Consider the following 25,492-nt stretch of genomic DNA (forward strand, 5'->3'; position numbering starts at 1 on the left):
GGGTCGTCGACATGCGGGCTGCGCTCCGTGCGGCGACAAATCGACGTCCTCGGAGATATGAAGTCGAGGAGCAACGAAAAGGGCGAATATATCGTGGAAGGAGTGAATTATGGTTCATGGCTTTGTAGTGGGCAAGAAGCGAGAGACGACTTATCGATGGAAGAAAAGTGATGTTTTGCCTCGGGGATCCAGCGTGGAATATACTGTACAGGCGTTATATATATCTCGCAACTAACCACCTAGGTGTGAAAGGTCAAATACATCACCCAAGTACCTAGATCTATCCATACCCAGACACTCAAGCCAGGCTACCTACCTGCAAGTAAAGCGAAAATACAAACAAACAGGCCAATAGAGACAGGTAGGGGAAGACGAAAACAGAAGCCGCTCTCTGGCGGGGATTCTTACCCCATATTCTCCTTCGGTCTGCAACATCTTCGTTTCACGCGCAATCAATACGCTCGAAACCCACGATCCAACACCATTCCACCGATTCAGCACCGCCTTTTTTTTTCCCCGGCCGATATATCTGATTCCCCGCCATTTGTACACCACGCCCATCGGATGCGGCGGGATCTCCAGCTGTCGGCCCCATGGCAACCGAACGGCGGGCTAGCGGCCAGGACCCGATGACAGAGAACCACGACGACGAGCACATGAGCGAGACGAGCTCCCCAGATCGCGACCAGGAATATGGACTTGCCGAACAAGCCGGTAACGGTGAAGGCGAACAGCGTGACGCGACGGAGACCGGCCAGAAACCAGCATGGAGCGAACTCAAGACCAAGGCTGGGAAGGAAAGGAAGCGCCTGCCACTTGCGTGCATTGCCTGTCGGAGGAAGAAGATTCGATGTTCTGGCGAAAAGCCGGCATGCAAGCATTGCCAGAAATCACGAATACCTTGCGTGTACAAAGTGACCACACGCAAGGCCGCGCCGCGAACAGACTACATGGCGATGTTAGACAGGCGACTCAAGCGCATGGAAGAGCGGGTGATCAAGACTATCCCGGCCGGGGAAACGAGGGATATGGCTGCCATCGGAAGGAGCCATGTAAGACCGGCGCTGCCCTCGCGACACTCGAAGCAGTCAAGGGTCACCACCCAACACAAGCGGGCAGCGGATGAAGCCTTTGCTGCGAAATATGATTTCTGGATAAATCCGCCTCAGAACACCGCTGGAGAACACACATTGCCGGTGACGGGGGTTTCGAAATCTCATGAAGGGAAAGAACTGCTTATCGAGGGCGCCGAATTTCTCCCTTCAATGGATATACAGGAACATCTATCAGAAGTATTCTTTGATTGCGTCTATGGTCAGTCTTATCTTCTGCTGCACCGCTCCAGTTTTATGCGCAGACTCAGAGCAGGAACTGTTCCTCCTGTCTTAATTCTGGCCGTCTGTGCCGTGTCCGCTCGATTCTCTACGCACCCTCAGATCAATGCCGAACCGGCTTTTCTCAGAGGGGAAAACTGGGCCAGGCCGGCAGCAAGGATAGCCTTGAGTCGTCACGATGAGCCCAATATCACCATTCTCACCGTCTTCCTTCTTTTGGGTCTCCATGAGTTCGGCACATGTCATGGTGGACGGAGTTGGTCCTTTGGAGGGCAGGCATTGAGGATGGCCTATGCGTTGCAACTTCATCAAGAAGTGGGCCATAATACGCCGGGACATGGTAATGGGAAATTGGCCGAGTTAAGTTATACAGACAAAGAAATCCGAAGACGCACGATGTGGGCATGCTTCTTGATGGACAGATACAATTCTTCAGGGAGCCAGCGCCCGCCTATCGGGAACGAGAAATTTATACAAATTCAACTTCCTGTCAAAGAGTCACACTTCCTAATGGAGATCCCAGGACCGACAGAGGATTTGAATGGCGACGTACCCAATCGCGCCCGCGCCCCGGAGGGCCAAGGCCAACTTACTGATCCAAAAGCGAACATGGGTGCTTCAGCGTACATAATCCGTGCAATTGTCATATGGGGTCATATCGTCGACTACCTCAACCTTGGAGGGAAAAAGAGGGAATCCGTTCCCTTATGGGATCCAACCTCGGCATATACAATGCTTAGGGGCGAAATAGACAATTTTGCTTCCTCTCTACCAAGCTCACTCGAATTTACCCAGGAAAACCTTCACATTCACGCGGCAGACAAGGTTGCCAACCAATTTATATTTTTGCACATCATCATTCACCAGACTATTCTATTCCTCAATCAATTTGCCATCCCCTTAGCGCCTGGAGGCCGACCACCGAAAGGCATGCCAAGGTCCTTTCTGAATGATGCAGGCCGAGCTGCTGTGGAGGCAGCACATCATATATCGATGCTGATTGATCAAGCAAGCGGCTACTCATTAACAGTTCCATTTGCGGGATACTGTGCCTACTCGGCCAGTACAGTGCATATATGGGGAATATTTTCCAAAAATGCACAATTAGAAGCACGATCAAAGGAAAACTTGAGGCATACCTACCGCTATCTTAATAAGATGAAGAGATATTGGGGCATGTTTCATTACATGGTAGAAAGTGCCAAAGACAGGTACCGGCAATTCGCTGATGCGGCGATTCGAGGCTTGCCTGTGCAAAGTTCACTGACAGATGAAACACCTTCGATGTTTCAATACGGCGACTGGTTTGATAAATATCCACATGGCGTATCCCCGATGCACTGGGAGGACCCTGATACCAATAAAAAGAGAGAAATCGGCGACGATGCGGTGATGGGACAGCGCCCTGATCTTCAGAGCGTGGAAGACTTCTTCGCCAGTCTGTCTTCAAACCAGTCGTCGACTATGGAGTCGCGGAAACATCCAAGACTGTATAAAAGAAGTACTAAACAAGCTGCTTCACAACTAATACAGCAATCTACGTCAAATTCGAATACTCCTTCTATTCCTCCTCCCCAACCCCAATCGCTTGGCACCATGCCAGTGGCAGTTAATGCAGCAACAGTGATGGACCCCCAAACATCATACCCCGGCTTCAACGAATCGGATTTCTATGGAGCGTCTCCCCAAAACTTCGGTCAATCAATCTTTGATTACAGTCTTATTCCAGATCTTCTTCCACAGCTTGACCAGATTGATAGAAATTTCGTCCAGGGGGCTTATACCCCTTTAGACCTACCCAGTCTCGCCACGGGAGACATGAATTTTCTGAACACTCAAAATATCAGCAGCAACACAGCTGCAACTGCTATCAACGAAAATAGCCCTACCAATAATCCTAATAACAACAATATCGCCACGACTACCACTACTACTGCGATCCCCAGCAGCAATAGCGCTAACAACATTTCGGAATCAATCTGGACCGACCCCTTCACGCCCTCTGGAACGGGCGAAATTACCCAGCCAAGCGCTTGGTTTCTGCCATTTAACCTCGACCCTATGACGGCGGGTATGCTTGGGGATGCCGATAGCAGCAATGTTCTTAAACCGGGAGGGAGACAAGCCGAAGTCCGTCCCTGGCGATAACAACAAAATGAATAACTCATTTGATATTCTGGCAGGGCTGGGGAATACGCCGGGGACATAGATGATTATATCTTGATTCCCGTGGGGAGAGATATCTATCTGATATGACTTGTAACATACATATATATGTTAATATAAGAATCTTCTATATTGTACTTTTACCGTTTCATTGATTCATGTCGGAAATTTTTTTCCCTAGATAGAACTAAATTTCTCCACCTACTTCAACAAGCATCATTGGTCTAGTGGTAGAATTCGTCGTTGCCATCGACGAGGCCCGTGTTCGATTCACGGATGATGCACTCAACAATTATTTCTTTTTTGCTCTTCTCCTGTGCTTCCAAAACAAGCTGATTTTTTTCTTTCTGCTTTATGTGGTGTAATGTTTCTGCTCATCGGTAACCTGCCGATTGACGATCTTATATTGCAATTCATCTGTCCTAAATTGCAAAGAACAAGGTACCATAATAACATGATAACATCGCAAATATCGCCCATGCCCTGATCAAATGCTTGCATCCAAATAAATGGAAAAAAAAAAAAAAATTCAAGGATTTTTCATCTTTCAAACTAATCAGAAAAAGCGGCATATTATTCATTCCATTCCTCGTCCAATTGATCTATTAAACGATTTTCGGCGTCAACGTCCCCTCTATCCCCTCGATCGGCGCCTCGACGACCGCCAATGGCACTGATTATGCCTCTTTGGCCATTGGGGCGTGATGAGGAATCTTTTCTAACGAAGCAGCGCGTTATAGAGGAAAATATGATGATGATGAAGTCCTGAGAGGATCCAAATATTAATATTTCCCCCCTAACATTGCCACCATCTAAGAAGACAGAGACTTACCTGAACAAATCCGACTAGGTCAGACCATAGGCTGAAATTGGGGCATTGTCTCCAGCCGCGTTGGTGCATTACTGTACGCTGATATGCGCACCCTCCAAGGAGATAAACAAAAACGGCAATTAGAGCACTTGATGCGTGTTCAGTAAGGAGATGCTTCACCGAGAGAAGGAAAAGAATGGTGGATGCAAACTTACATCACTCCAAAGACACCGGCCGGTCCCAGACCACCTTCAGGTACTGCAGCCACGCCACCACAAGCCACCAAGCTTCTAACTTCGAAGAAGTATGTGCACGAATCCATCGTGCCGACGAAAGAAACAGCGGGTGTGGCAGCAGGAGCTTCGCGGTCACATAGGAATGACATGATGGCGGATTTCCTCTTGGTCGTTTGACTGTCGCCTGCTGCTGTGGCTGAATAAGAGGGCTTGCTTGAGCTATATCCATGTTCTGCTGTAAAGTCATCATCGGCATGAAGGCTTGAGCCGAGTAGTGGATTCCCGGAGCTTGTGCATGGCGAGCCATTGGTATAGTTCAACACGAGCCGTTTACCGCGGAAGATCGGTTCTGGGTTTTGCTCTCTATACGACAGAGAAAAGAATAATTAGCCATGTTAATTGCTGAAGCTTCGAAGTCAGAAGGTACCTACCCGAGAGAGTATATCTTTCCCTTGTGTTCATAATAAGCGCTCACATTCTGCCACCTCGCCTTCTCTACTCCAACCACATCTACGACAGTCTCAATGACTGGGGCACATATATTCATGGTGAAATTAGCGCCATAGTCATGGCCGCGGGCTTCCCAGCTCTCATCCCGATCGGTCTTGTGCACCTTCCTCCCGTCCTTAAGTTCCGGCGGCGAGAGCGAGATGGAGTTCAAATCAAAGAATGCGCCTGTAGTTGGGGACTGGACAGAGCATGGCCGATGCGCAGGTGTATCGGACGCAGCTTCGACGATGTGCGAGAGATGAAGGAAGAAGAGACCGCACGTGGCCAGTACGGTTGGCCGCGTCAGCAGCTGCATAGCTACGGAAATTGCGATGCCTGCGGCAATGACAGACGGCTATAAGGGCGACCTGTAGAGCAATTGAAGGCTGGATAGTAGCGAATAATGGATGATTGCTGGTCGTAAACAATAAACAATAGTTATGATGGCTGGAGATGATGACACTGGCTGGTTGCACCCCTCGAAAGCGGAATCGGATGCGGAGATGCTCTAGGCTGCTTTGGGTAAGCGTCTGGACTCAGCACCGCATGGCAGCGTCGCTGCTTTTTTGTTCAGCTTCAGCCTTCTTCGTAGCAGATAAGCATTCCATCCATGCCTGTGAGATAAAATTCCTTGCATTCCTCCTCTCCGCTACGGAGCGCTCCGACAAGGCAAGCCTTCGCATGACGTCTGCCGTATCGCCTCATGCGGAACGTGGGTTGCCGAGCTGAAGATCGCTCCGAGCGCTCTCTTTTTATTTAAAGATCATAGCTCGACCCACCGTTTCCTCCAAACAATAAGCTGCGACTTGTCTCATCGCACTGTCGAGTTGCTCAAGTACAATTGTGTCCTTCACAATGGCACCTAAAAAGGGACACAAAGCCATCGTGCCCGTGCAAATTGTTCCTGAGAAAAGGGGCTATGAGTTTGGTGGACCGTTCGTCGCCCTGCTTGCCCTCTTTTTTTTTTTTTTTTTTTTTTTTTTTTTTTTTTTTTTTTGAGTTCCACGCGTTGGAATACGCGGACTGATTTATTCTCACAGCCTAGGTGCCTTTGTCCTCGTCTTCGGCCTGCCGGTTCTTATATATTGCTTCGCGTTCCTTTGCAATGACGTCTCAGGCTGTCCCGCGCCCTCTCTCCTTCATCCCTCGACTTTGACATGGGACAATTTGGAATATGAAATCGGGTGGCCCGAGAAGGGCCTCGTCGGCCTTTATGATACCGAAGTGACATTGTGGGTTTTGTCGTATTACCTCGTTCTTCTCTTGTTGCAGATTTTCCTTCCCGGCCAGGAAGTGGAGGGTGTCCCATTGGCGTGCGGTGGACGACATAAATACAAGTTTAACAGTAAGGAATTCTTCTCCTGAGTAACTTGAGGATAGATCATGGATAGAAATTTGGACTGACATGTGCGATTTTCCTGCCTAGCGTTCCGCTCCTCCATCCTCATCTTAGCAGCACTCGGTGCAGGCACGTATGTCAATGGTGCCGATTTCGTGGTCTGGACTTTCCTCTGGGACAACTTCGTGCAGGTGATTACCGCAAATCTTATCATCACCGCAATTCTCTCCATTTGGGTATACGCGCGAAGCTTCTCGATTCCGGCGCCCGGTGAGCCTAACCCCGAGCTTCGCGAACTGGCGCCTGGAGGACACACCGGTAACATCATATATGATTTCTTCATTGGCCGAGAACTCAACTCTCGTATCACATTGCCCATTCCCTTCGTGAGCGAAGCGGCTCGGACGATTGATATTGGGGTCTTCTGTGAAATGCGGCCTGGTCTTCTGGGTTGGATTATTCTCAACCTTTCACATGTCGCGCACCAGTACCGCACCCATGGCTATGTCACCGACTCCATTCTCTTTATCACCGTTGCGCAAGCCTTCTACGTCTTGGACAGCTATTACATGGAACCAGCCATCTTGACCACTATGGACATCATCATGGACGGCTTTGGCTTCATGCTATGTTTCGGTGATCTGGTGTGGGTACCATTTCTCTATTCGACTCAAACAAGGTATCTTGCAATGTTCCCTGCGAAGATGGGTTTGAACGGAATTGCCGTTTCCCTTGCCGTCACCGGCCTTGGTTACTATATTTTCCGCGGTGCCAACAACGAAAAAAACCGCTTCAGAACAAACCCAGATGACCCCCTCGTCAAGCATCTCAAGTACATCACCACCAAGAGCGGCTCCAAACTGCTCACATCTGGCTGGTGGGGCACTGCTCGCCACATCAACTACCTCGGCGACTGGCTTATGTCTTGGGGTTACTGTCTACCAACGGGCTTTGCGGGCTATACTATGATTGAAGCTATCAACACTTCCACCGGAGAGCTGGAGAAGCAGGCGGTTCAGACTCCGGGCTCTCGAGGATGGGGTGCGATTTTCACATATTTCTATATTTTGTATTTTGGAATTCTCTTGATTCATCGCGAACAAAGAGATGAGGAGAAGTGCCATAAGAAATATGGCAAAGATTGGGATAAGTATACTTCGCTGGTGCGAAGCAAGATTATCCCAGGCATATACTGAGTGTGGGATCATGAATTGTTGAAAAGTGCGTTTATTTGTTATATTTAAAGAGTTAGAAAGAGGGCAAAGAGGTACTTATGGAAATGGAGTTGGGAATATGGCTACATGAAACTTATACAGCCTTGATCGTCCCGAGACGCCTGGTGGAATTACCCTAAAACGTGGCCTGGCCCTTGCGATATAATGCTTTCGCCGTGCATTCTTTGCTATGTGGGCTAGCGGATAATTCATCACTGTCTCCGTTTCGTCGTCGGCTGATTTTCGCCGAACTAGGTTTTCTGCCATCTGACGATGAGATTGCAATCATCTGGATTCGTTGGCACAGAATCGTGGCTAGCCAGACATATACTCTCATTCTTCCGTAAATTGCACGCGGCTGTCATCTAGCTTTGTAAAATAAACTTCTCCTCATTAGGAAGATGTCTTGATCATGAGCTGTGGTTTTGAAGCCGATTAGCAAAGCGTCGAGTCTTGGTAATCGCGAGACATCTGAGACTGCCACTTCCGGGCATCTTGCACGTGACAAGTACACTCGAACTATTGTATGGAAGCTCGCTATATTGGATAGATGAGAATTAGTGATCCTCAGCATACCTCTTATGAACTAGGATGCATAGCGCCCACCATAAACTGGTCAGTTGCACCTAACACATTGAGGTTTTGAGTAAGTTCCATTTACGTGGACTATTCAGTGGGCACTCAGTTGGCTTACGCTTGCTGCTTAGTGTATTTCACTTGTGATATCACGTAAAGGTGGCGAGGAGTTTTGAACCTCATCAGTTCTAGGCAAATGATGAAGACATTTGGTAGCTTGACGTGGGTTTTTGAAATAGTCTCGGTGCAATCTTCAATCATTCACAGTGATTTCCCACGTTCTTAGGTCTTCTCGCACATCAAATTCGGAAACCTCATGAGCACCCCTAGTACTCTTCCATGTCTTCTCTTTGACATCTTGAAACGAACTCTCGAGACTTCCTTTCCCACTGCTAATAGTGCTGCCACTTAGAGATGCACTTTCCGCCAGCGTGTCTCCTCTCATATCTGACCTTGAGCGACTGCTCAAAGAGCTCTTCGGCCTTTTGTCTGGGTTGGATGATGACAGCCGACCTTCTTGCACCGTTATACGAGATGCAGCGTCGCTAATACTATTGTCGTCGTAGTCGTCTGCTCGTCCTGACCTGGCGCCTGGTCCTGTGGACCGATAACCACGGCCGCCCGCGAACAAGTCTTCAATTAAGAGATCTGGTAATAGTTCGTCGCTATGAGTTGTCCATGACGCAGCTAAAGTGCGTCGATACATGTCTTGCAAATCTCCGGCTTCTCGACTAGTATTGATCGATGGCAGACTGCCTGGTTCTTCAATCTCGCCATGTTCAGGAGGTAAGATGCCAGCAATACCACCGAATACCATGGCTGACTTTAACGGAGGACTATAAATTTCGTTAATTAGCGCCCCAGGCACAAGCGAGAGAGAGAGATAAAACTCAACGTGATATAATTTTTATCTCCTTCGAGTTGTCGCATAATTATCCCTACTTTGAGGGTACTATTAATCTTGCTATCTTGCATCAAATAGCGTCTAACAACGCCCGTGTCATCGTCACTCTTATCAACATATTCAGCCAGGTTGAGCTTGATATGGCCTAAAGTCATACGATCACCGCGACTTCCCGAGGAGAACTCCTGAAGAATCTCAAACGAGATATCGCACTCTTGAAGCATATGATTTCGGTCTATGGTGAGCTTGACAGGTAGGACTTTCTCATAATCCCATGATGCTCGATGGTCTTGAATCACAGCCCGGTCTGTGTGGCCGCGATGCTCAGCTGCTATTGAGGATGGCAGATGCCATTTCACATATGAAGTCCCGCAGACTAAGGGAATATTGCTGAGGTCGATGATCTAAAGTTCCTGGTCAGACAAATAATACTGCGTGGATTGTAAGAGACTTACACTCAGTGTGAGGTCAAACCGCGGCTATGTCGTTTCGTCAGTGATTTGAACCAATCTGTTTATTACATGCGGGCAAATTAACTCTGCACTCACTCTCCTGTTCTTGGGTACTGTTTTGCCTCCTGTAAGCACTAGGACAGAATATGGAAGCAAGCACAAAGGTCCTTACCAAAAGCCTGCATTGTGATTGTATCATACGGACATAGGAAGTTTACTAGATTGACATTTGGCTACGCCAATAATGTACAGGGCGGAGAGATAACAAAGGCGGTGTGGTCGCAAATGGCAGAAAGGCGGCTCTGTCCCCTCGCGTCCTTGACCCTTGGACCTGCAACATTTACTAATGATTACTACGGAAAACACTGGCATACATCGAATACCATCTTTAAAGGCTAGCCGGAAGTCCGAAAACTAATGACGACCATGAGCAGACTACCTTCACCGCCATCGGAGGAGGAGAATACCAAACCACATGCGCATTCTCGCGCCGCCAATGATGCTGTACCGCTCACCTCTCACATTCGCACAAGACCAATCCACCCCCAATTACCAGAGATCCGTGTTCCTGGAGATGAAAGGAGGGAAGGTGCAGACGCATTACCATTGCCATCCACGCATTACCACCCTGTGACATGTGAACCTCTCAATATACAAGACATCCAACCGCAACTCCAAAATTTACGCAAAGAATACCCGTCGATGACAGCGGTTGCCAAGGCACAAGAAGACACCGTCAAGGAAATAAAGCAAAAGATGGAGGAAAAGGAACGGAAAAGGGACGAGATTCAAAAAGCGCTAGATAAAAAGGCAAAGGAGTGGGAAGTGGAGTACAAAATTCTTTCGAAATATCAGGCCAGCAAAACATCACCATCGTCAGATTTGGCGTCATGAACAGATATAACTTTTTCTGCCAGTCCCTCCTCGTCATCCCGACCTTCGATGTAACAAACAAGCCATCATCGGGCGTGTTGGCACATGTGATCAGGGGCATATCCCATCACCACCGTTAAAGAAAGACGCTGCGATATCGGGATGTTCGCCATTCTGTTATTGATCTGCAGGTACGGAGTACGTAAATCCATAACCAGACGCGAGTTTGGTCGCAAACTAGTCTGTATGGCTCGGTGTATGTAGTCAGCATTTGCACGTGAAGATCTCGGATACATAGCACTCTCATTGCCACCATCTGGCATCATCCAACAAAAAAAATGTCACAAGCCTGATCAGGATACAGCTGAAAAAAAGGGGGAAAGTACGAAAACAAAGATCAGCAGCCATTGAGACGGAGAATCACATGCCAAAACTGAGCCGCAATGGGAAAACCTGAGGCAATTCTGAGAGATCTACAGCCGAAAGGGCTGAAAGCAGAGCCGAACGGACTCGTTTCCCTTAGTTCATTCGGCTGGCCGTATTAGAGAACCAGCTCAGGATGTTATTAGTGCCGTTCCCGTGTTCTTGCGGGAGTCGGCAGTCGGCAGTCGACACTCGATAAGTTGGGTAACGGGCAGACACGTATATTAAGTTGATTCTCACGTGTGACCTCGATCTTTTTCTGTGTCTGGACTTTTCTGTTCTTGCTGCTTTGTTTGGATATTCTAGTAGTTATCTTCTCGGTTTACACATCTACCCTATGGAAATCGACCCAGCTATTTACCTGAGTGCTCTGAGCCACTTGATCAGGCCTGAAGCTTATTTATCGTCCTCACTTCAATGATTATCGGATTTCAAAAAGCTGATATATACTTTCATGTACATACACATAACTAGATATGTATGTACCATTCACATTTTATTATTATGCGTATTAACAAGACCATGACTTTGCAGGACATTCATGGGATATCATAAATCGAAAAAGAAAGCCAAGATTTTAAGACCAACACATCATTTGACGTGGAGTTTTTCTGTCCCCTGGGCATTTCTTCGTGTTTCTGGGTTTTCATCCGAGCATCGCAACTTCAAACCGGTCATTTAAATCATGGACACATGTCATACACAATGACGTATGAAGAAAAGAAAAATCAAGAAAAAAAAAACAAGAACAAACGCAGTCCAGATCCGTTTATGATAATGCAATTGAGGATATGCTATCCACCCAAACTCCTTCGGTCTATAAAGCGTTTATGAGGGCGGTTAACAACGGTAAGAACTATATGTTAAGACGGTTAGCAAGGTGGTAGTCAAAGGTGAGACCATCAACTTCGAGATTAGTTAACGAAAAGGAAAGAAACTTACGTCAGAGACGTCGCCAATGAGAGCGGTCGTCTCGTTGACGAATTTCGCCGTCAATAGGTCGTCGGCGTTCGTCAACAGAGAGCCGACCTGGCCTAACAAAGCTGGCGTGACGACAGGCGCGACTTCACCGATCAGTCCACGTGTCTCATTCACGAATGAAGGTTGCAAAAGGTTGGTGGCATTGGTTAAGAGATATTCAATGTCCTCAATGTAATCAGTAGTTAACAATGGCTTGACCAGGTCGAGGATGGGCACAACCTCGCTTAGCAAAGGTCCGGCGTCACCAATCAAACCCACAGTCTCATTCACAAAGCTTGGTGTCAACAGGTTTGTAGCATTGGTCAACAACCATCCGAGATCCGTGATATACTTCGGCGTGATTAGCGGCTGGACAGTAGAGAGGATAGGTCCAGCTTCGTCAACCAGAGCTTTGGTCTCATTGATGAAGCGGGGAGTCAAGAGGCTGACAGCACCGCCAAGCAGAGTCTCAATCTCCCCAATAGTTGAGTTGGTCAACAATGGCTTGACCAGGTCGAGAATAGGCGCAACTTCGCCAAGCAGAGGTGCTGCGTCGCCAATCAAGCCCAATGTCTCCGAAACAAAGCTTGGAGTCAGCAAGTTAGTGGCGTTGGTAAGCAAGTACTCAATATCCTTCGTATTGTTAACCGTGAGGAGACCGCTGGCCACACCAAGCAGGCTGTCAATCTCCTGAGTGTTGGAGGTAGTCAACAATGAGCTGGCATTACCCAATAGGTATTCAATGTTGTTGATGCTTCGGGCAGTTAACAATGGCTGGGCGGCTTGAAGAGCTGGACCAATTTCGCTGAGCAGTGGTGAGACATCGCTGAGCAGTGGTGCCGCATCGCCAATCAAGCTCTTGGTTTCGTTGACGAAATTAGGGGTCAGCAAGCTATTAGCATTGGTGAGCAAAGCCTCAATCTCCTGAGTATTCTCACTAGTCAACAATGCATTGGCGTTGGTGAGGAGATTCTCAAGCTCAGAGATAGTGTCGTTACTTAGTAATGGTTTAAGATCATCTAAGATCGGCGCGACATCTGTAATCAAAGACTGCGTTTCAGAGACAAAGGCGGGTGTCAACAAGGTATTGGCATTCGTGAGCAATGTTTCTATTTCCTTGGTGTTCTTTGTGGTCAACAACGAATTGGCGTTGGTGAGCAGAGCCTCAATCTCAGAAATGGTGTCGTTACTGAGTAATGGTTTGAGATCATCTAAGATTGGCGCGACATCCGTGATCAAAGATTGAGTATCTGACACAAATGTTGGCGTCAATAAGTTATTGGCATTCGTAAGCAAAGACTCAATTTCCTTGGTGTTCTGCGTGGTCAACAAGGCATTAGCGTTGGTGAGCAGAGTCTCAATTTCTTGAGTGTTCTGCGAGGTCAACAGCGAATTGGCGTTGGTGAGCAATGTTTCAATTTCCTTGGTGTTCTCCGTGGTCAACAAGGTGTTGGCGTTCGTTAGCAGGGTCTCAATCTCGGAAATGGTATCATTGCTCAGTAATGGCTTGAGATCATTCAAGATTGGTGCGACATCAGTGATTAGAGACTGAGTATCCGAGACAAAGCTTGGCGTCAATAAGTCATTGGCTTGAGTAAGTAGGCTTTCGATGGCCGCAGTGTTGTTGTCACTTAGAAGGGTGTTGGCATTAACCACGAGAGTCACGAGTTCATCGACACCCTCTTCGTTCAGCAATGGACTTAGTGCACTGAGTACCGGTGAAACGCCTGAAATCAATGTCTGGGTCTCATTCACGAAGGTTGGTGTCAACAAGTCATAGGCGTTCTCAAGCACGCTCTCTATCTGGGTGACTGTCTGTCCCGTCAGCAATGGACTCAACTCGCTGACGAGTGGCGAGACATTGCTGATCAAGGTAGTTGTCTCATTGACGAAAGTTGGTGTTAAGAGTGACTCAGCGGATGACAACAATGTCCCTAGCGACTCGGCAGTTGAATTGTTTATGAGACCGTAAGCAACAGAAATAATCTCCTTGGCCTGCAGAGTTGTGGGTGCATCCAAAAGTAACGCAAGATTGTTCACAAATGACTCGAGGTTCTCTAGGAAGGTTGGCGAGAGCAAGCCCGTGATACCGTTAAGGTAATCTTCGAGATCGGTAATAAGTGAGCCAAGGCCGCTCGCCAGGCTGCTGCTTCCACCCAACAAACCACTGAGTAGTGATGCAAGCTCGTTTGCGCTGGAAGAGGTTGCCGAAGCGGCAGTACTAGTAGAAGACGTGGTATCTGAAGTACCAAAGCTAGTGGCGGTTGGGGTGGTCGAGGAAGAGGGCACAGCGGCTCCTGAGCTGAGGCCAGTGCTAGCAGCAGTATCAGATACAACTCCCGTGCCCACACTGCTTGCAGTGGGTACAGTTGATGTCTCGGCAGTAGGGGCAGAAGAGGTTTCCACAGCAGGGGCAGTGGAGCTTGCAGTGGCAGGTATAGCGGTGTCCCCTCCTACCGAAGACACAGAATCGACGGTGTTCGAAGCCGCGGGATCATTTGCCTGAGATGCGGTAGTAGACACTGCTGCCGCTGCAACTGATGACTCCGGTGCATTAGCCTGTGAAGCATCTGTGCCTGCAGTAGTTGTATCAGTTGGGTCTGTGGAGGTTGAAACAGCGGCCGCCGGTTGCTGAGCAGCTGCTGTACTGGAGGTACCTGCATCTGATGATATTACAGCAGCAGCACCGCCTTGGATAATGCCAGCTGATGATGAGCTATTTGCCACAGCTGGTGAAGCGACAGCCAAATTGGCCAGTACAGCGGCAGTGGCGATTGTCGAGAAGATGCGCATTTTGATTGTTGAGGCACTCACACACGTACAACACACAAGACCCTGCTGCCACCCTCCAATTGTCGGATCCGTCGAGTAAAAGACGCGGGGGGAATCCAAGAGAGCGCAGCTGCACTAGAGCTAGGGATCACTCCTTTTTATGCCCCGGACATCAGCATAGCCCAAAGGGCAGAGGCCTTCCAGGGAAATTGGCCCCATATCTCCCCAGATACCCACATGGGGAACGAGCTGCCCTAGACAAGACCGAGGGTAGGCCTTGGCCCGCACATGTGATGATCTATTTCTCTCTCAATTCTCCATCGCGCCGCTAGTACGGACCGGGAGCAATCCATAATATGGGCATGATGTCAACGCGCCATTTGAGATTTTGCGCCAAAGCAAGATAGGGCTTGGTGGCGGACATGGATTATGAGTTTTCCCCTCTCGGACAGTATATGCTCTTGTAAGCTATGCCCGTTGCAACGTTGGGTGTAATCACGGAGTTCTTGGAGAGATCAGCGTCACAAAAAGCTCTGAATGGGCTATTGTCCACTAGTCTCAAGCCCGGTGCTTGCTAGGCTCAACTAGTCGCCGGGGTAGTGAAAACCCGGGGATGTATGGCTTGAGGCCTTCTTTGTTTTCCAAGCCAACCGCTGTAGATGAGGGAGCCGAACACATCATTGAGGTCGATTTCCCAGAGCATACTGCTCAACAGACGAACTCCTGTCGTCTAGGCGAAAGGCCGACGTGACAGCCCGCAAGGCAAACAATGGCACGGGTAAGGTTGCAGGGGTAGCTGCACCAATCTAACTAGATGGGGTTGATCAAGCAAGTTAGCGCGAGCAGGAGTGGATGATGGTTGCGGGGGTAAGATTTTCGACTGAGGGAGGACGCACTAGGCCAGATAGTGCGCGGCGTAGACTCGTAGCTCGAGTGCTAGCTTCAGGATAGGAGGTTGAAAGTGGGAAGTTGAGTCTATATGCAGCAAGACTAATGACGGGGCGGAGGCGCCAGCCGCCTCCATGGGGAAGGAACGTCCTTTCCATCAGTGCGTTCTTTCGTTCCTTCCCTGAGAACAGCTGGCGCATCAGGTGCTTCCATGTTCACGCCAGACTTCTCTCCCTCTCTTTCTTTCTTGTCCAGCTTCAATTTGCACACACACACACACACACACACAGTGTCTACAAGTTACAAGCCCAGGTAGGCGTACTCACATGTGCTGCCTATGTCTGGACAACATGAATTATTTCTCGCTGTGACCTGTGACCGCATCTGTGCTTGCTCTCGCTGCATCTCGCCATTTGATCAAGTGGAGGTGCCGGAGCATATTGGCCTATTGAAAAACAAATGGCTGCAAAAAAGGCCCATGGCATCTTGCTTTTGGCCACTAAAAGCCATCTCAAGGTGGGGTAGCCACGCTGATCGTTACCAGACCTTTCCCATTTTCGGCATTTTCGTCTGTTCTTTTCGTCCCTCGAGGTCCTGAATTCGGCACAACATGTGAACTTGCGCTGCAACCATGGTGGAGTCGGCTTAAATCAGCTCGAGGTTCAAGGCATCTAGGCGTGCAGGATGCAGCCACTTATCATGGGCAGGAACTTCTAGGTGACATGCTACATCGGGCCAGCCGGGACACAGCCTTAAAAGAAGGGCATTGTTAACTGCCAACTGCCAAACTGCCAATGGCCAATAAGCCAGCAATGGTTGCGACAAACCTAAGCATAATTGAAGTTTTGCGCATTGGCTGGGCTGTTTGATTTTCTCGTCGACGTCAACGAATTTCGTACCCAGTATCGAATTTTGCACAATTGTGATAGCCTTAATAGCCTCACAGGCGGCTGGGCATTGAACTGCTGTAGACGGAAATTAATACGCCTACATATGCCAGCGACGCCTTATCTAGCCAAGCTCTATACTTTCAATCATCGCTGCATGAACGATAATGACATCAACTGGTACTCTCTACACATCCGAAGGGGTTTGTAGGCATATAGATGCCGTCCCATGTATTGCATTTGCATGAATGAGAAACGTCAAGCTAGGGGCTCATCAAGCCGGAACCGGCCATACCCCGGGCTACAGCAGCGTGACAGCTGAATGTAACGATAAGGTTGATAAGATTGGTGACAGGTCATGTATATTTCTATCTATCTTTGCTTTTGTATGAAGGCGAGTAAGCTAGAACCCAAAAGCCGGGTTCCAGGTACTCCGCATAGTATGTGTTACAGCTCACATGATTCACAGGGGAATTGAGTTTTGAAGGGTTGGCATAACTGAGCACGGGAACAGCTCAGCTCACGGCATAACTGCCGTGCTAGGCAAGATTTGCCCATGCCAGAATGCGCATATCCACGGTGTCACCGTCAGTATCGAATGAATTATTACCGCGTTGGACAGTGCTGGGTGCAATATGGGGAGGTACGGACTCCGGATTGCCGCACGGAAGATAGAGGATGCCCTGCATGGCATAACGACGTTGCAGCTTCTAATGAATGTGTAGTACGGACTATTGTCTAGTTGCAATCTGACCAACTTGAAACTGTCGATGAGGAAGTCTTGTCCAGATCGATCGCCTAGCTAAAAGATGGCTTGCAATACGTACTTATTGCAAACTTGGGACTGCTGCATACAGAGCCTTCCAGTGACCAGCAGTAATGTCAACAACCCGTTGGAAGCTATGACTCGCTATGGGACAGCGCATTTGACTTTTCCCTAACTCTAGGATATCCCGCCCCCGCTATTTACCTGGGAAAGTTATGATGATTATATCCCAATCAAGCTATGTCCTCCGGGTGAGAAGACTGAGACGCTTGGTAAAAATTATGCAATCATAAAAAATAACGGATATGAAGTATGACTAGTCACATACTGTGCCGTACATACATGTACTGTGCAGCTGATGGACATGTGTGAAGAGGTACCTTTCTTTTCTACCGAGGTTAAGTGGCCATGCAGATTAGATTAGCTAAGTACATGGCTAGGAACTTAGTGTTGCCCAATTAAGAACCCGGGGGGGGCAGAAAGTTACGAGTACTGAATTATTCTGATGGCATTGGCAATTTAGAGCGTTAGCTAATGATACAAGGGCATCAATGAGGGTCTCTATATACACCAAACTTCAGGAAACGAGATATCGAACCCTACCGTCCTAAACAAGTAATTTTTCGTATGCTATTCGATACTACGAAACGAAGTCACTACAAGAACGTAATAATGAAAAAATTCCCTTCCAAAGTATAATTCCAACATCTAACTGGTATAGCCCATATGCCCCAGGTCTAAAAAACTATCTATGTATCTATACATGATCTAACTCTCACTGCATCACTTCGTACCACGTATCAAGATTTTGCTCCAGAACAAACAAACAAAATTACTCGGCATGCTCTTGCTCGGCATCAATATCTTCTACCTGGTTCTTGTCCACTTTCTGGTGGTGCGCCTGCGCCTGCGCCTCACGGATAATAGCCAAGTCATCGAAGTCCTTCCTCGTGCTCAGCTTCACAACCTGTCGAAGGCTCGACTGGCTCGCGAACATAAAGTCAATCTGCTCCAGCGTCTTGCCAGCTGTTTCCGGATACCAGAAATAGACCACGAATATAGTAGCCCAGTTGAGAATGCAGAACACAATGTAGAGCTTCCAGCCAATGTTTTGAATGCCGACAGGCGTGATTTCGACGATCAAGAAAGTGATGAGCCATTGCCATACGACGGATAGGGCTGAGCCGGTCTGTCGGAGTCGGAGAGGGAGGATTTCACTAGGATAAGCCCACATGTTGGACATCCAGCCCCAGGTAAAGAAGGCCTAAATAAGTAGGAAAAGGTTAGTAAAAAGAATATACCCGCTGATGAGGTTGATACGTTGGGGGTGGGCGGTGTACATACCTGGAACATGTAGAGTACAACTACGGTGCCTATGCCATTGTCATGGCCACCAGCCATGATGGTCAGGCCGGAGATAAGCATACAGGCGCCCATACCCAAACTACCGATGAGGAACAATCTTCGGCGTCCGAAACTATTGGGGATAAACCTAATAAAAAAAAAAGGAAAGTCAGCACCACGATTTCCAGGCAGGAGAACAGTGGGGAGAAATACCAAGGAATGATAGACGCAACAAGGAACCATAGCTGAAGACCGCCAGATAACAACAAAGATTGATGAGAGTTCAGGCCAACACTATTCACCATAACGTACGGAGCATAGTACGTGATGATATTTGTACCCGAAAACTCCTGAAGAGCTTGACATGAGCAGGCAATAGCAACTCGCTGCCAGCCCATGACGCCACCATCACGGAAGCAGTCCTTCCAGCTGCCAGCCTCTTCTTCTTCTAAAGCAATGGCATCTTTGATATCGTTGATTTCGGCACGGATATGCTCGTCTTCGGGGGTTCCATCTCTGAGAAGGCAAATGATTTCAAGTGCTTCTTGTTCTCTCTTGTGGCTCGCGAGCCATCGAGGACTCTCTGTTCTTTAATCAGCCAATAATCCATATGCATATATATATATATATATATATATGGTTTATTCTCACCAGGAAGCATTAGACACATAATAACCATTATGATTGCAAACACAATCTGGAAAGCAATAGGAAACCTCCACTGGAAGTCATTCGCGTACAAACTGCATCCATAGTCGGTCCAGTAAGCCACAACAATACCAACAATAAGAAACGAAAGCTCAATCGCCATAGCCCTTGCCCGCAGATGCGCTGGAGTAGTCTCGCACTGCCAAATGGGAACGGCAGACGTGATACAACCCATGCCGAATCCAGTCACAATTCTGCCCACAATCATCTGCGCGCGGCCGTACGAAGAACACTGTATCACGGTGCCCACAATGACCCAGGCAGCTCCACAAACGGTCAACATGCGCCGGCCTAGCCCTTCTCCCCAAAACATAGATGCCAAAGCTCCTACAAGGCAACCAAGTTCGTAGACTGCGACGATGAAACCGAGAAGGGTGGTGTTTGGGTTGCCCATTGCGTCGAGAAATACCTTGTCGGTTGTGAGGCCCGAGAAGACTCCATTGTCATATCCTGGATTGCCCAATTAGCTGGCAGATCCTACTAGAATATGAGTTTTGTTTTGCACGCACCAAAGAGCAAAAAACCAGTCGAACAGGCGGCGGTGATGGCTATCACGAGGGGCATGCCCCGGAGGCCTAAGTAGGGAGCCATTCTTGTCAGTAATGTCTGCAATTCAAGACCCCGGAGTAAACGAGAAGAAGTCTGAGTCCTTATGTAGAAGCTCTCTTAACCTCTTACGTAGTTTCTCTCCGAAACCACCCGGAGAAAGAGAGGGAAAACGCAGACCATATCGGGCCGGGGGGAGATATCTATAATCGACTATGAAACTCAAAGGTCTGCCCCCGCGTCCAGCGGTGTAGGAGAGCACACACGACGTACTACACTTGCGAAAGCTGGTCAAGATAGCCGACTCCACAGAAATCCCCAGCGAGCAAACTGTGGGGGCCCGTGGGGGTTCCCGGAGAGAATTTGGGGGGAGCTCGGAGAATGTCCGAGCAGCTTATTTTTGCATCCCGGCAAATCCTCCGAGACTGTTTTTTCTCTTCGGAATTATCGAATTGTATAACCTCAACCACCTTTGCTAATTACTGTCCTTCATGCAACTGCCTATGTAAAGAGTGGAACAGCATCATATCAACACAACCAGCTTCTTCGCACTGACTCCTTTCGCCAACAAATCAACGCCCTGCTGCACTTCCTCCAATCCCTTCCCTACCACCTCACACGGAGGCGCATACTTGATGCTATTCTGCGCCATGGCGTTCTTGAGCCATGCCCAAATTGCAACCGGAAAGCCGTTGCTCTTGACATCCGGGACGAAGTTGGTCACAACTGTCACTCCTCTCGATGCCTTTGCCTCTGCACCCGGAGCTACTGACGATACCAGCTTCTGCACAGAAATGGTGGTAGTCGTACTAATCTTGTCCAGAATCTCACACAATGAATCCAAAACAGAGTCGCTGGTAATAGCGCTGAATGCCCCTACTACCTCTTTGCCGCTACCCTCCACGTATTTCACGATTTGATCCACCACAGTAGCATCACTATGATCAAAACATGCCGTTGCCCCCAGACTCTTGACAAGCTCATGATTCCTTTGACTAGCTATCCCGATCACTTCGTACCCGGCTTGAACAGCCATTTGCACCCCACAGGCGCCCACGCTGCTACTAGCGCCCCAGACCAGGAGTGTCTTATGCTGCTTTGCAGCACCTGTCCGTGGCAGATCAAGCGCAAGAGTCTTATCCGAAAACAAACAACTAGACGCCGTATCCATCCCCAACGGAAACACAACCGCATCCTGGAACGCGACGTGCGCCGGAATCTTCGCAATATGGGGCGCCTGCAGGACGACATACTCCTGAAACCCAGAGCAACAATACTTGCCATCGCGTATAGTAAGACAGAAAGCTGCGCCCGTCACACGATCGCCGACTTGGTATGTATCCGATAAGGAAGGGTCGACCTCGACGACTTCGCCAGCAACGTCACAGCCGACAATGGCTGGGTATTTCTCGAGCAGAATCCCGAGCTTTTGGACTGCCACATCAGCTGGGTTCAGGGCAATTGCTTTGGTTTTGATGACGAGTTCATTGGCGATTGGGGAGGTGTAAGGTGCTGGTTTCACTTCGTTGACAGGTGATTGTTTGGCTGTGAGCCACGAGGCGCGGTTTTGGAAAGTCATTTTGTCAAGTTATTGGAGAGCGACTTATACTTGTCAAGTGTGTAATTATGGATGTTTTTAATATTCTTTTTTTTTTTCCTGTTTCGCTGGACAAACCATGGCTTCTTATACCTGGGTCACTCACTATTGAGTGCTACATAGTTACTTGATATAGACACTTATTAATCACCTTAACACCGCTATCCCCGGTAAACACCGTATTCGCCGTCTATGAAAAGAAAGGGTATATGCATTATTTTGATATTCTGGCTCGACAAGAAGGGTCGTTGAGCTCGAAATGGGCCCATCATGATAGTTGATTGTGATTCCTGATAGGTCGGTTTATATAAAAGTGGGTATCAGTATAAGCGCTTTACCCTTTGCAGCGATACGAGATGGATAGAGCGATACGAACGTTTGGTGTTTTCCAGGCTTATGCGAGTTATTGGTGATATTATTGGAAAAGAATCACTGGGAGGCATATGACTTGCTGCTAGTGTCTCAATTCTCTATTCGTAAGATATGGTTCCTCTTTTTCGGCCTTGGGTTTTGCCCTCCGAAATGTACTCGCGACCCGAATTAGGTAATTTTTTGGATCTATGTAGCATCACGAGACTGTAGATTTCTGAGAATAGTTATTGATGCTACGTTTTGATTTGGAAGGCGAGGACCGTGCTCATCTCACCCCGATATACTCAGGATCAATCAGTACCATAACCCCCCTCTTTGCCAGCACTTTTCCGTGCCTCTGCAATGAGCCTAGAATTCTCCTTCTGCATCCTACCCACGATATCAAGCCACTTTTCGCGCTCCTCTCGGAGCTCACGCATCTCTTGTCGCAGAGAAGCATTCTCCTTACGCAAACTGTCCATTTCAGATCGCGAGCGCGACTTCTCTGCTCGTCCTGCGGCTTTGCGTTGATGTGCTTCGAGTTTTTTGTTAGCTTTGGTCTGACGCGCTTCTATCTTGTTCAGGCGCGATATCAGCTTAGACTCGGTCCGTAAAAGGGATTCTGTTCGTTTCTGATTTTGTGCTGCTATTGCTTGTTGTGTGGCTGCGGAGAAGGTGGCGTTGGCGTTCGCATTGTTGACACTAGTACTACTTTTTTCTTTTCCTTCATTTTTGAGGTTGTTGTTATTGAAAGGTTCGCCACTTCGGTGAATGATGTCCAGATCATTTTTGCCATTGCTTGCTGTGAGCCCTCCCAGTTCGCAAATTTCAGATCGGACGCTCGCTAGCTTGACCTGAGCCTCATTCTTACGGGCATTCAACTTGGCTAATTCCTTCTCTTTGCTTGATAGTTTCCTCTTGGTTCCACCAGTAGCGTCATTCAAGGCTGGTGTCACCCCGAGAGCAGCTTCCGAAGCCATTGCACTAGCGGACTGAGATTGATCCTGGCCATCATATACTTGAGGTGTTGAGGCGGAGGAAGAGACATGGGAATCAGCACTAGTGAAGCTATCGTCACTAGCCAGTGAGGACGTATCGTTTGCCTCATCTATTTGTAGTTTTCTCGTCTCTTCTGCTTCTCCAAATTCATCATCGTCGGGTTCGCTTTTCGATTCCTTCGTCGAGACCCCTATGTTGTCTGAGTTGTCTTCTTTGCCCCAGTCCTGGGACGGACTCAAAGAACCAGGTATGTAATTTAGCACTGCTTTTGGAGCATATTCATGCAGTCCTGTATGCACCATCTTAGTCACATTGGACCATATATTGCTATTTTCTTGCTGCTCATCCTCAACATTATTGCCATCGTCTTCCACTCCGTCCAGAGACTGATCTAAATGTTTAGCACCCTTGATGCCGGTGTCCACAGCATCAGGCTGCTGATCTGCCACGATTATCCCATCTTTGCTTGACAGTCTTGACAGTCTTGACAATCGCCGGTTATTGCCCGCACTCTCAGTCATTTCGGTCAATTCGCCAATATCGGCCGTGTCCGCTCCCTCTCCCAGCAAGTCTGGCTTTGAAGCCCAATTCAGGAATTTGACAGTATCCCCAGTAATACTTTTGGGTGTGCCGCGCTCAACCAACCACTTCGGGACGCTGCCTCCAGGGTCACTTCTGGTAATCATGATCCATTCTACCGGATTAGGGGCATCTTCATCGACCTCTTCGTCCCCAGTGGTTAGCATAGATGTTGTTGGCTTTTGTTTTGTGCTCTTCTCTATTGGTAATTCCCTGATCAGCTCGACAGACTCGTACTGGCCGCGAATATAATTGTCCTGCGGCGGTGCGTTGGGATGTTCGCACGGTTTGGACACAATTATATACGTAGGTGGTAAAGGAGGATCGTCGTTAGTTTCATCACTCAGCATCTTTATGTCTGATGTAATCATCAACGTGACAAAGTCACGGGGAGTAGTCGGGCCCGGAAATTGGACTGATTGCTGATAAACCTCGATAGTAGCCAGTAGTTCATTATTGTCATCAATGCCATCATCATCGCCGTTATCATTGTTATTATCATAACCATGATTACCCGCTTGCGACTGTCCCCGAATATCAATCTTCTCCAACTTCCTATCCCCCCCAATTCCTCGAATCGACATCTCCGGTGTCCGACCTTGCCTAATTTCCTCCTGTCGAGCCCTCAGACTCTCCTCCATTTCAGCCTGCATCTTGCCCTTCCACCTACTAAACGGGAGGCCCTTATGGACGCTCCGGCGCGCAAACCATGCGCCTTTCCCATCCTTGCCGCCGAGCTTGTAGACGGGAACATTCAATGGATTCTCCTTGGCGTTGTTCATTTTTAAGGGCTTGCCCCATTCTTTCCGTAGCGAGTCAAGCCGCGATTGGGATAACAGTAATAGACTGCCATTACCGTTGCCATTGCCATGGATTTCATTGGTACTAGACTTGGGCTTTTTCGTGATCGACGCCGCGCTGGTGCCGATATCACTGAGCGACGCACTCGAAGGGTTTTGTTCGGGAACGGTTTCGACGATAAGTCTCGCCTTGTTGAGTATTTCTCGGGCGTATTTGTGCAACTCCGTCGAAGAAGAGGCCCTAGGGACTTCGGCCCAGGGTGTGGGCTTCAGGTACGAGAGGGCTTCGTGGAGCTCTGCCATGCTAAATTTGTCTCTGTAAACATAAATAACCATTGTTTGTTTCTTCGAGAAGAAACACCGTCGAAGGGTATATCTATGGATGCGTAGGTAGAACTCACAGGAAATTCAAGATATAATCAAGTTGCACTATTCAGCAGGGTATCATGCATTCAGGAGCTATACAGAATGATCAACAGCAACAATAGATAGCAAATGCAACAATGCAATGAATCAATTCGAGTATACGTCGAGGTAGAGGCAGAGAAAGAGGTGTTCGTTGTAGTTCGTCCAGATTCTTGGCAGCATCTACCCGGCGACGTCATCGATACAGAACCCACCTGCACTGCAGCCTTGCCAAATACGGAAATAAAGCATAAACCATCGGCATCAATACTTATAATAACTTAGCTACTACTTACGACTCCGCTTTTACTCCCCAGCCAGGCGGTATAAAGTTATATACGTGAACTACAGTCTTTTCGCAAGCCTCCAGTCTCAGTTCGGTGTCGGTGCAAAGCCGCATCCGACAAAAGACCGAGTCCGAGAACATGCTATCTTGTAGTAATGACAGCGAAAGGCGCCTTTTTTTTCACCCAAAGTACATTCTGAATCGCAAAGTGCATACAAATTTGCTTAACAGAGGTATGGATAAATAGAAGAAAAAATCATCACAGCAGAAAGAGAAGAAGAAAGAAAGAAAAGAGAAGAAAACCTGCTTTCTGAATGTCGTACGATCCACAAGAGAACACAAACGTAGCGGAAAAACATACGATCTCGGTGATTGATGTTATTTTTTTGTTTCAATGTAGATAAATAAATTGTTCTCGAGTTTGACCAGGTGCCAGCCTGGGGCAGGGAGTCAATCCCATGAAAAAAGCCGCGGAGGGACGATAGCTGAGAGAAAGAGGGAGTAGGTTGGAATATACAGTCGCGGACTATGTATATTTCATTTTCCTTTCCCTTCCTTCAAAGCCATCCCCGTACCTCTTGTATGATTTACACGTAGGTATGTTTCCGCAGACATAAAATGCGGCCGAGGTTGCCTGCAATCCTCGAAAAACCGCGCTGTCACATATCCGCCATGATTTCTTTTTCACCAATCTTTTTAATAAAAAAGATTGCCAGTCCAATAGCCAGTATCGGAATGAAAAAAAGCAAGAGAGAGAAAACGCGGAAGATGGTGACGATTGGTCAAG

General features: G+C 48.1%; 9 protein-coding genes across 9 annotated transcripts, besides 1 other annotated feature; 3 read left to right on the plus strand and 6 right to left on the minus strand.

Annotated features, from left to right (window-relative positions):
* Positions 1–593: 593 nt before the first annotated feature.
* On the plus strand, positions 594–3,482 carry UA08_04167 (hypothetical protein; the record flags this gene model as incomplete). The annotated part of the gene is made up of 1 exon (XM_020266460.1): positions 594–3,482. One exon carries the CDS (start codon positions 594–596, stop codon positions 3,480–3,482), a length of 2,889 nt encoding a protein of 962 aa, XP_020120755.1.
* A 591-nt stretch (positions 3,483–4,073) lies between these two features.
* Positions 4,074–5,352, minus strand: UA08_04168 (hypothetical protein; the record flags this gene model as incomplete). Its single annotated transcript, XM_020266461.1, has 4 exons — positions 4,074–4,265; positions 4,333–4,459; positions 4,527–4,910; positions 4,979–5,352. 4 exons carry the CDS (start codon positions 5,350–5,352, stop codon positions 4,074–4,076), a joined length of 1,077 nt encoding a protein of 358 aa, XP_020120754.1.
* Positions 5,353–5,891: 539 nt separating this feature from the next.
* On the plus strand, positions 5,892–7,571 carry UA08_04169 (Delta(14)-sterol reductase; the record flags this gene model as incomplete). The annotated part of the gene is made up of 3 exons (XM_020266463.1): positions 5,892–5,971; positions 6,077–6,381; positions 6,463–7,571. 3 exons carry the CDS (start codon positions 5,892–5,894, stop codon positions 7,569–7,571), a joined length of 1,494 nt encoding a protein of 497 aa, XP_020120759.1.
* An 847-nt stretch (positions 7,572–8,418) lies between these two features.
* Positions 8,419–9,706, minus strand: UA08_04170 (hypothetical protein; the record flags this gene model as incomplete). The annotated part of the gene is made up of 5 exons (XM_020266464.1): positions 8,419–9,001; positions 9,061–9,473; positions 9,525–9,548; positions 9,618–9,655; positions 9,694–9,706. The coding sequence occupies 5 exons, from the start codon at positions 9,704–9,706 to the stop codon at positions 8,419–8,421; spliced, it is 1,071 nt and encodes a 356-aa protein (XP_020120758.1).
* Positions 9,707–9,947: 241 nt separating this feature from the next.
* UA08_04171 (hypothetical protein) lies at positions 9,948–10,415 on the plus strand (the record flags this gene model as incomplete). Its single annotated transcript, XM_020266465.1, has 1 exon — positions 9,948–10,415. The coding sequence occupies one exon, from the start codon at positions 9,948–9,950 to the stop codon at positions 10,413–10,415; it is 468 nt and encodes a 155-aa protein (XP_020120486.1).
* Positions 10,416–11,586: 1,171 nt separating this feature from the next.
* Positions 11,587–14,570, minus strand: UA08_04172 (hypothetical protein; the record flags this gene model as incomplete). Its single annotated transcript, XM_020266466.1, has 2 exons — positions 11,587–11,634; positions 11,760–14,570. The coding sequence occupies 2 exons, from the start codon at positions 14,568–14,570 to the stop codon at positions 11,587–11,589; spliced, it is 2,859 nt and encodes a 952-aa protein (XP_020120487.1).
* Positions 14,571–17,922: 3,352 nt separating this feature from the next.
* On the minus strand, positions 17,923–19,733 carry UA08_04173 (hypothetical protein; the record flags this gene model as incomplete). The annotated part of the gene is made up of 5 exons (XM_020266467.1): positions 17,923–18,354; positions 18,435–18,582; positions 18,747–19,017; positions 19,086–19,592; positions 19,652–19,733. 5 exons carry the CDS (start codon positions 19,731–19,733, stop codon positions 17,923–17,925), a joined length of 1,440 nt encoding a protein of 479 aa, XP_020120488.1.
* Positions 19,734–20,211: 478 nt separating this feature from the next.
* On the minus strand, positions 20,212–21,267 carry UA08_04174 (hypothetical protein; the record flags this gene model as incomplete). The annotated part of the gene is made up of 1 exon (XM_020266468.1): positions 20,212–21,267. One exon carries the CDS (start codon positions 21,265–21,267, stop codon positions 20,212–20,214), a length of 1,056 nt encoding a protein of 351 aa, XP_020120489.1.
* A 680-nt stretch (positions 21,268–21,947) lies between these two features.
* Positions 21,948–24,846, minus strand: UA08_04175 (hypothetical protein; the record flags this gene model as incomplete). The annotated part of the gene is made up of 3 exons (XM_020266469.1): positions 21,948–23,572; positions 23,720–24,390; positions 24,716–24,846. 3 exons carry the CDS (start codon positions 24,844–24,846, stop codon positions 21,948–21,950), a joined length of 2,427 nt encoding a protein of 808 aa, XP_020120482.1.
* Positions 23,665–23,715: a repeat region (Identified by RepeatMasker using a combination of RepBase library and repeat library created with RepeatScout).
* Positions 24,847–25,492: the final 646 nt, after the last annotated feature.

This window comes from Talaromyces atroroseus (genome assembly GCF_001907595.1).
Source record: "Talaromyces atroroseus strain IBT 11181 chromosome Unknown scaffold_4, whole genome shotgun sequence".
Lineage (NCBI taxonomy): Eukaryota > Fungi > Ascomycota > Eurotiomycetes > Eurotiales > Trichocomaceae > Talaromyces > Talaromyces atroroseus.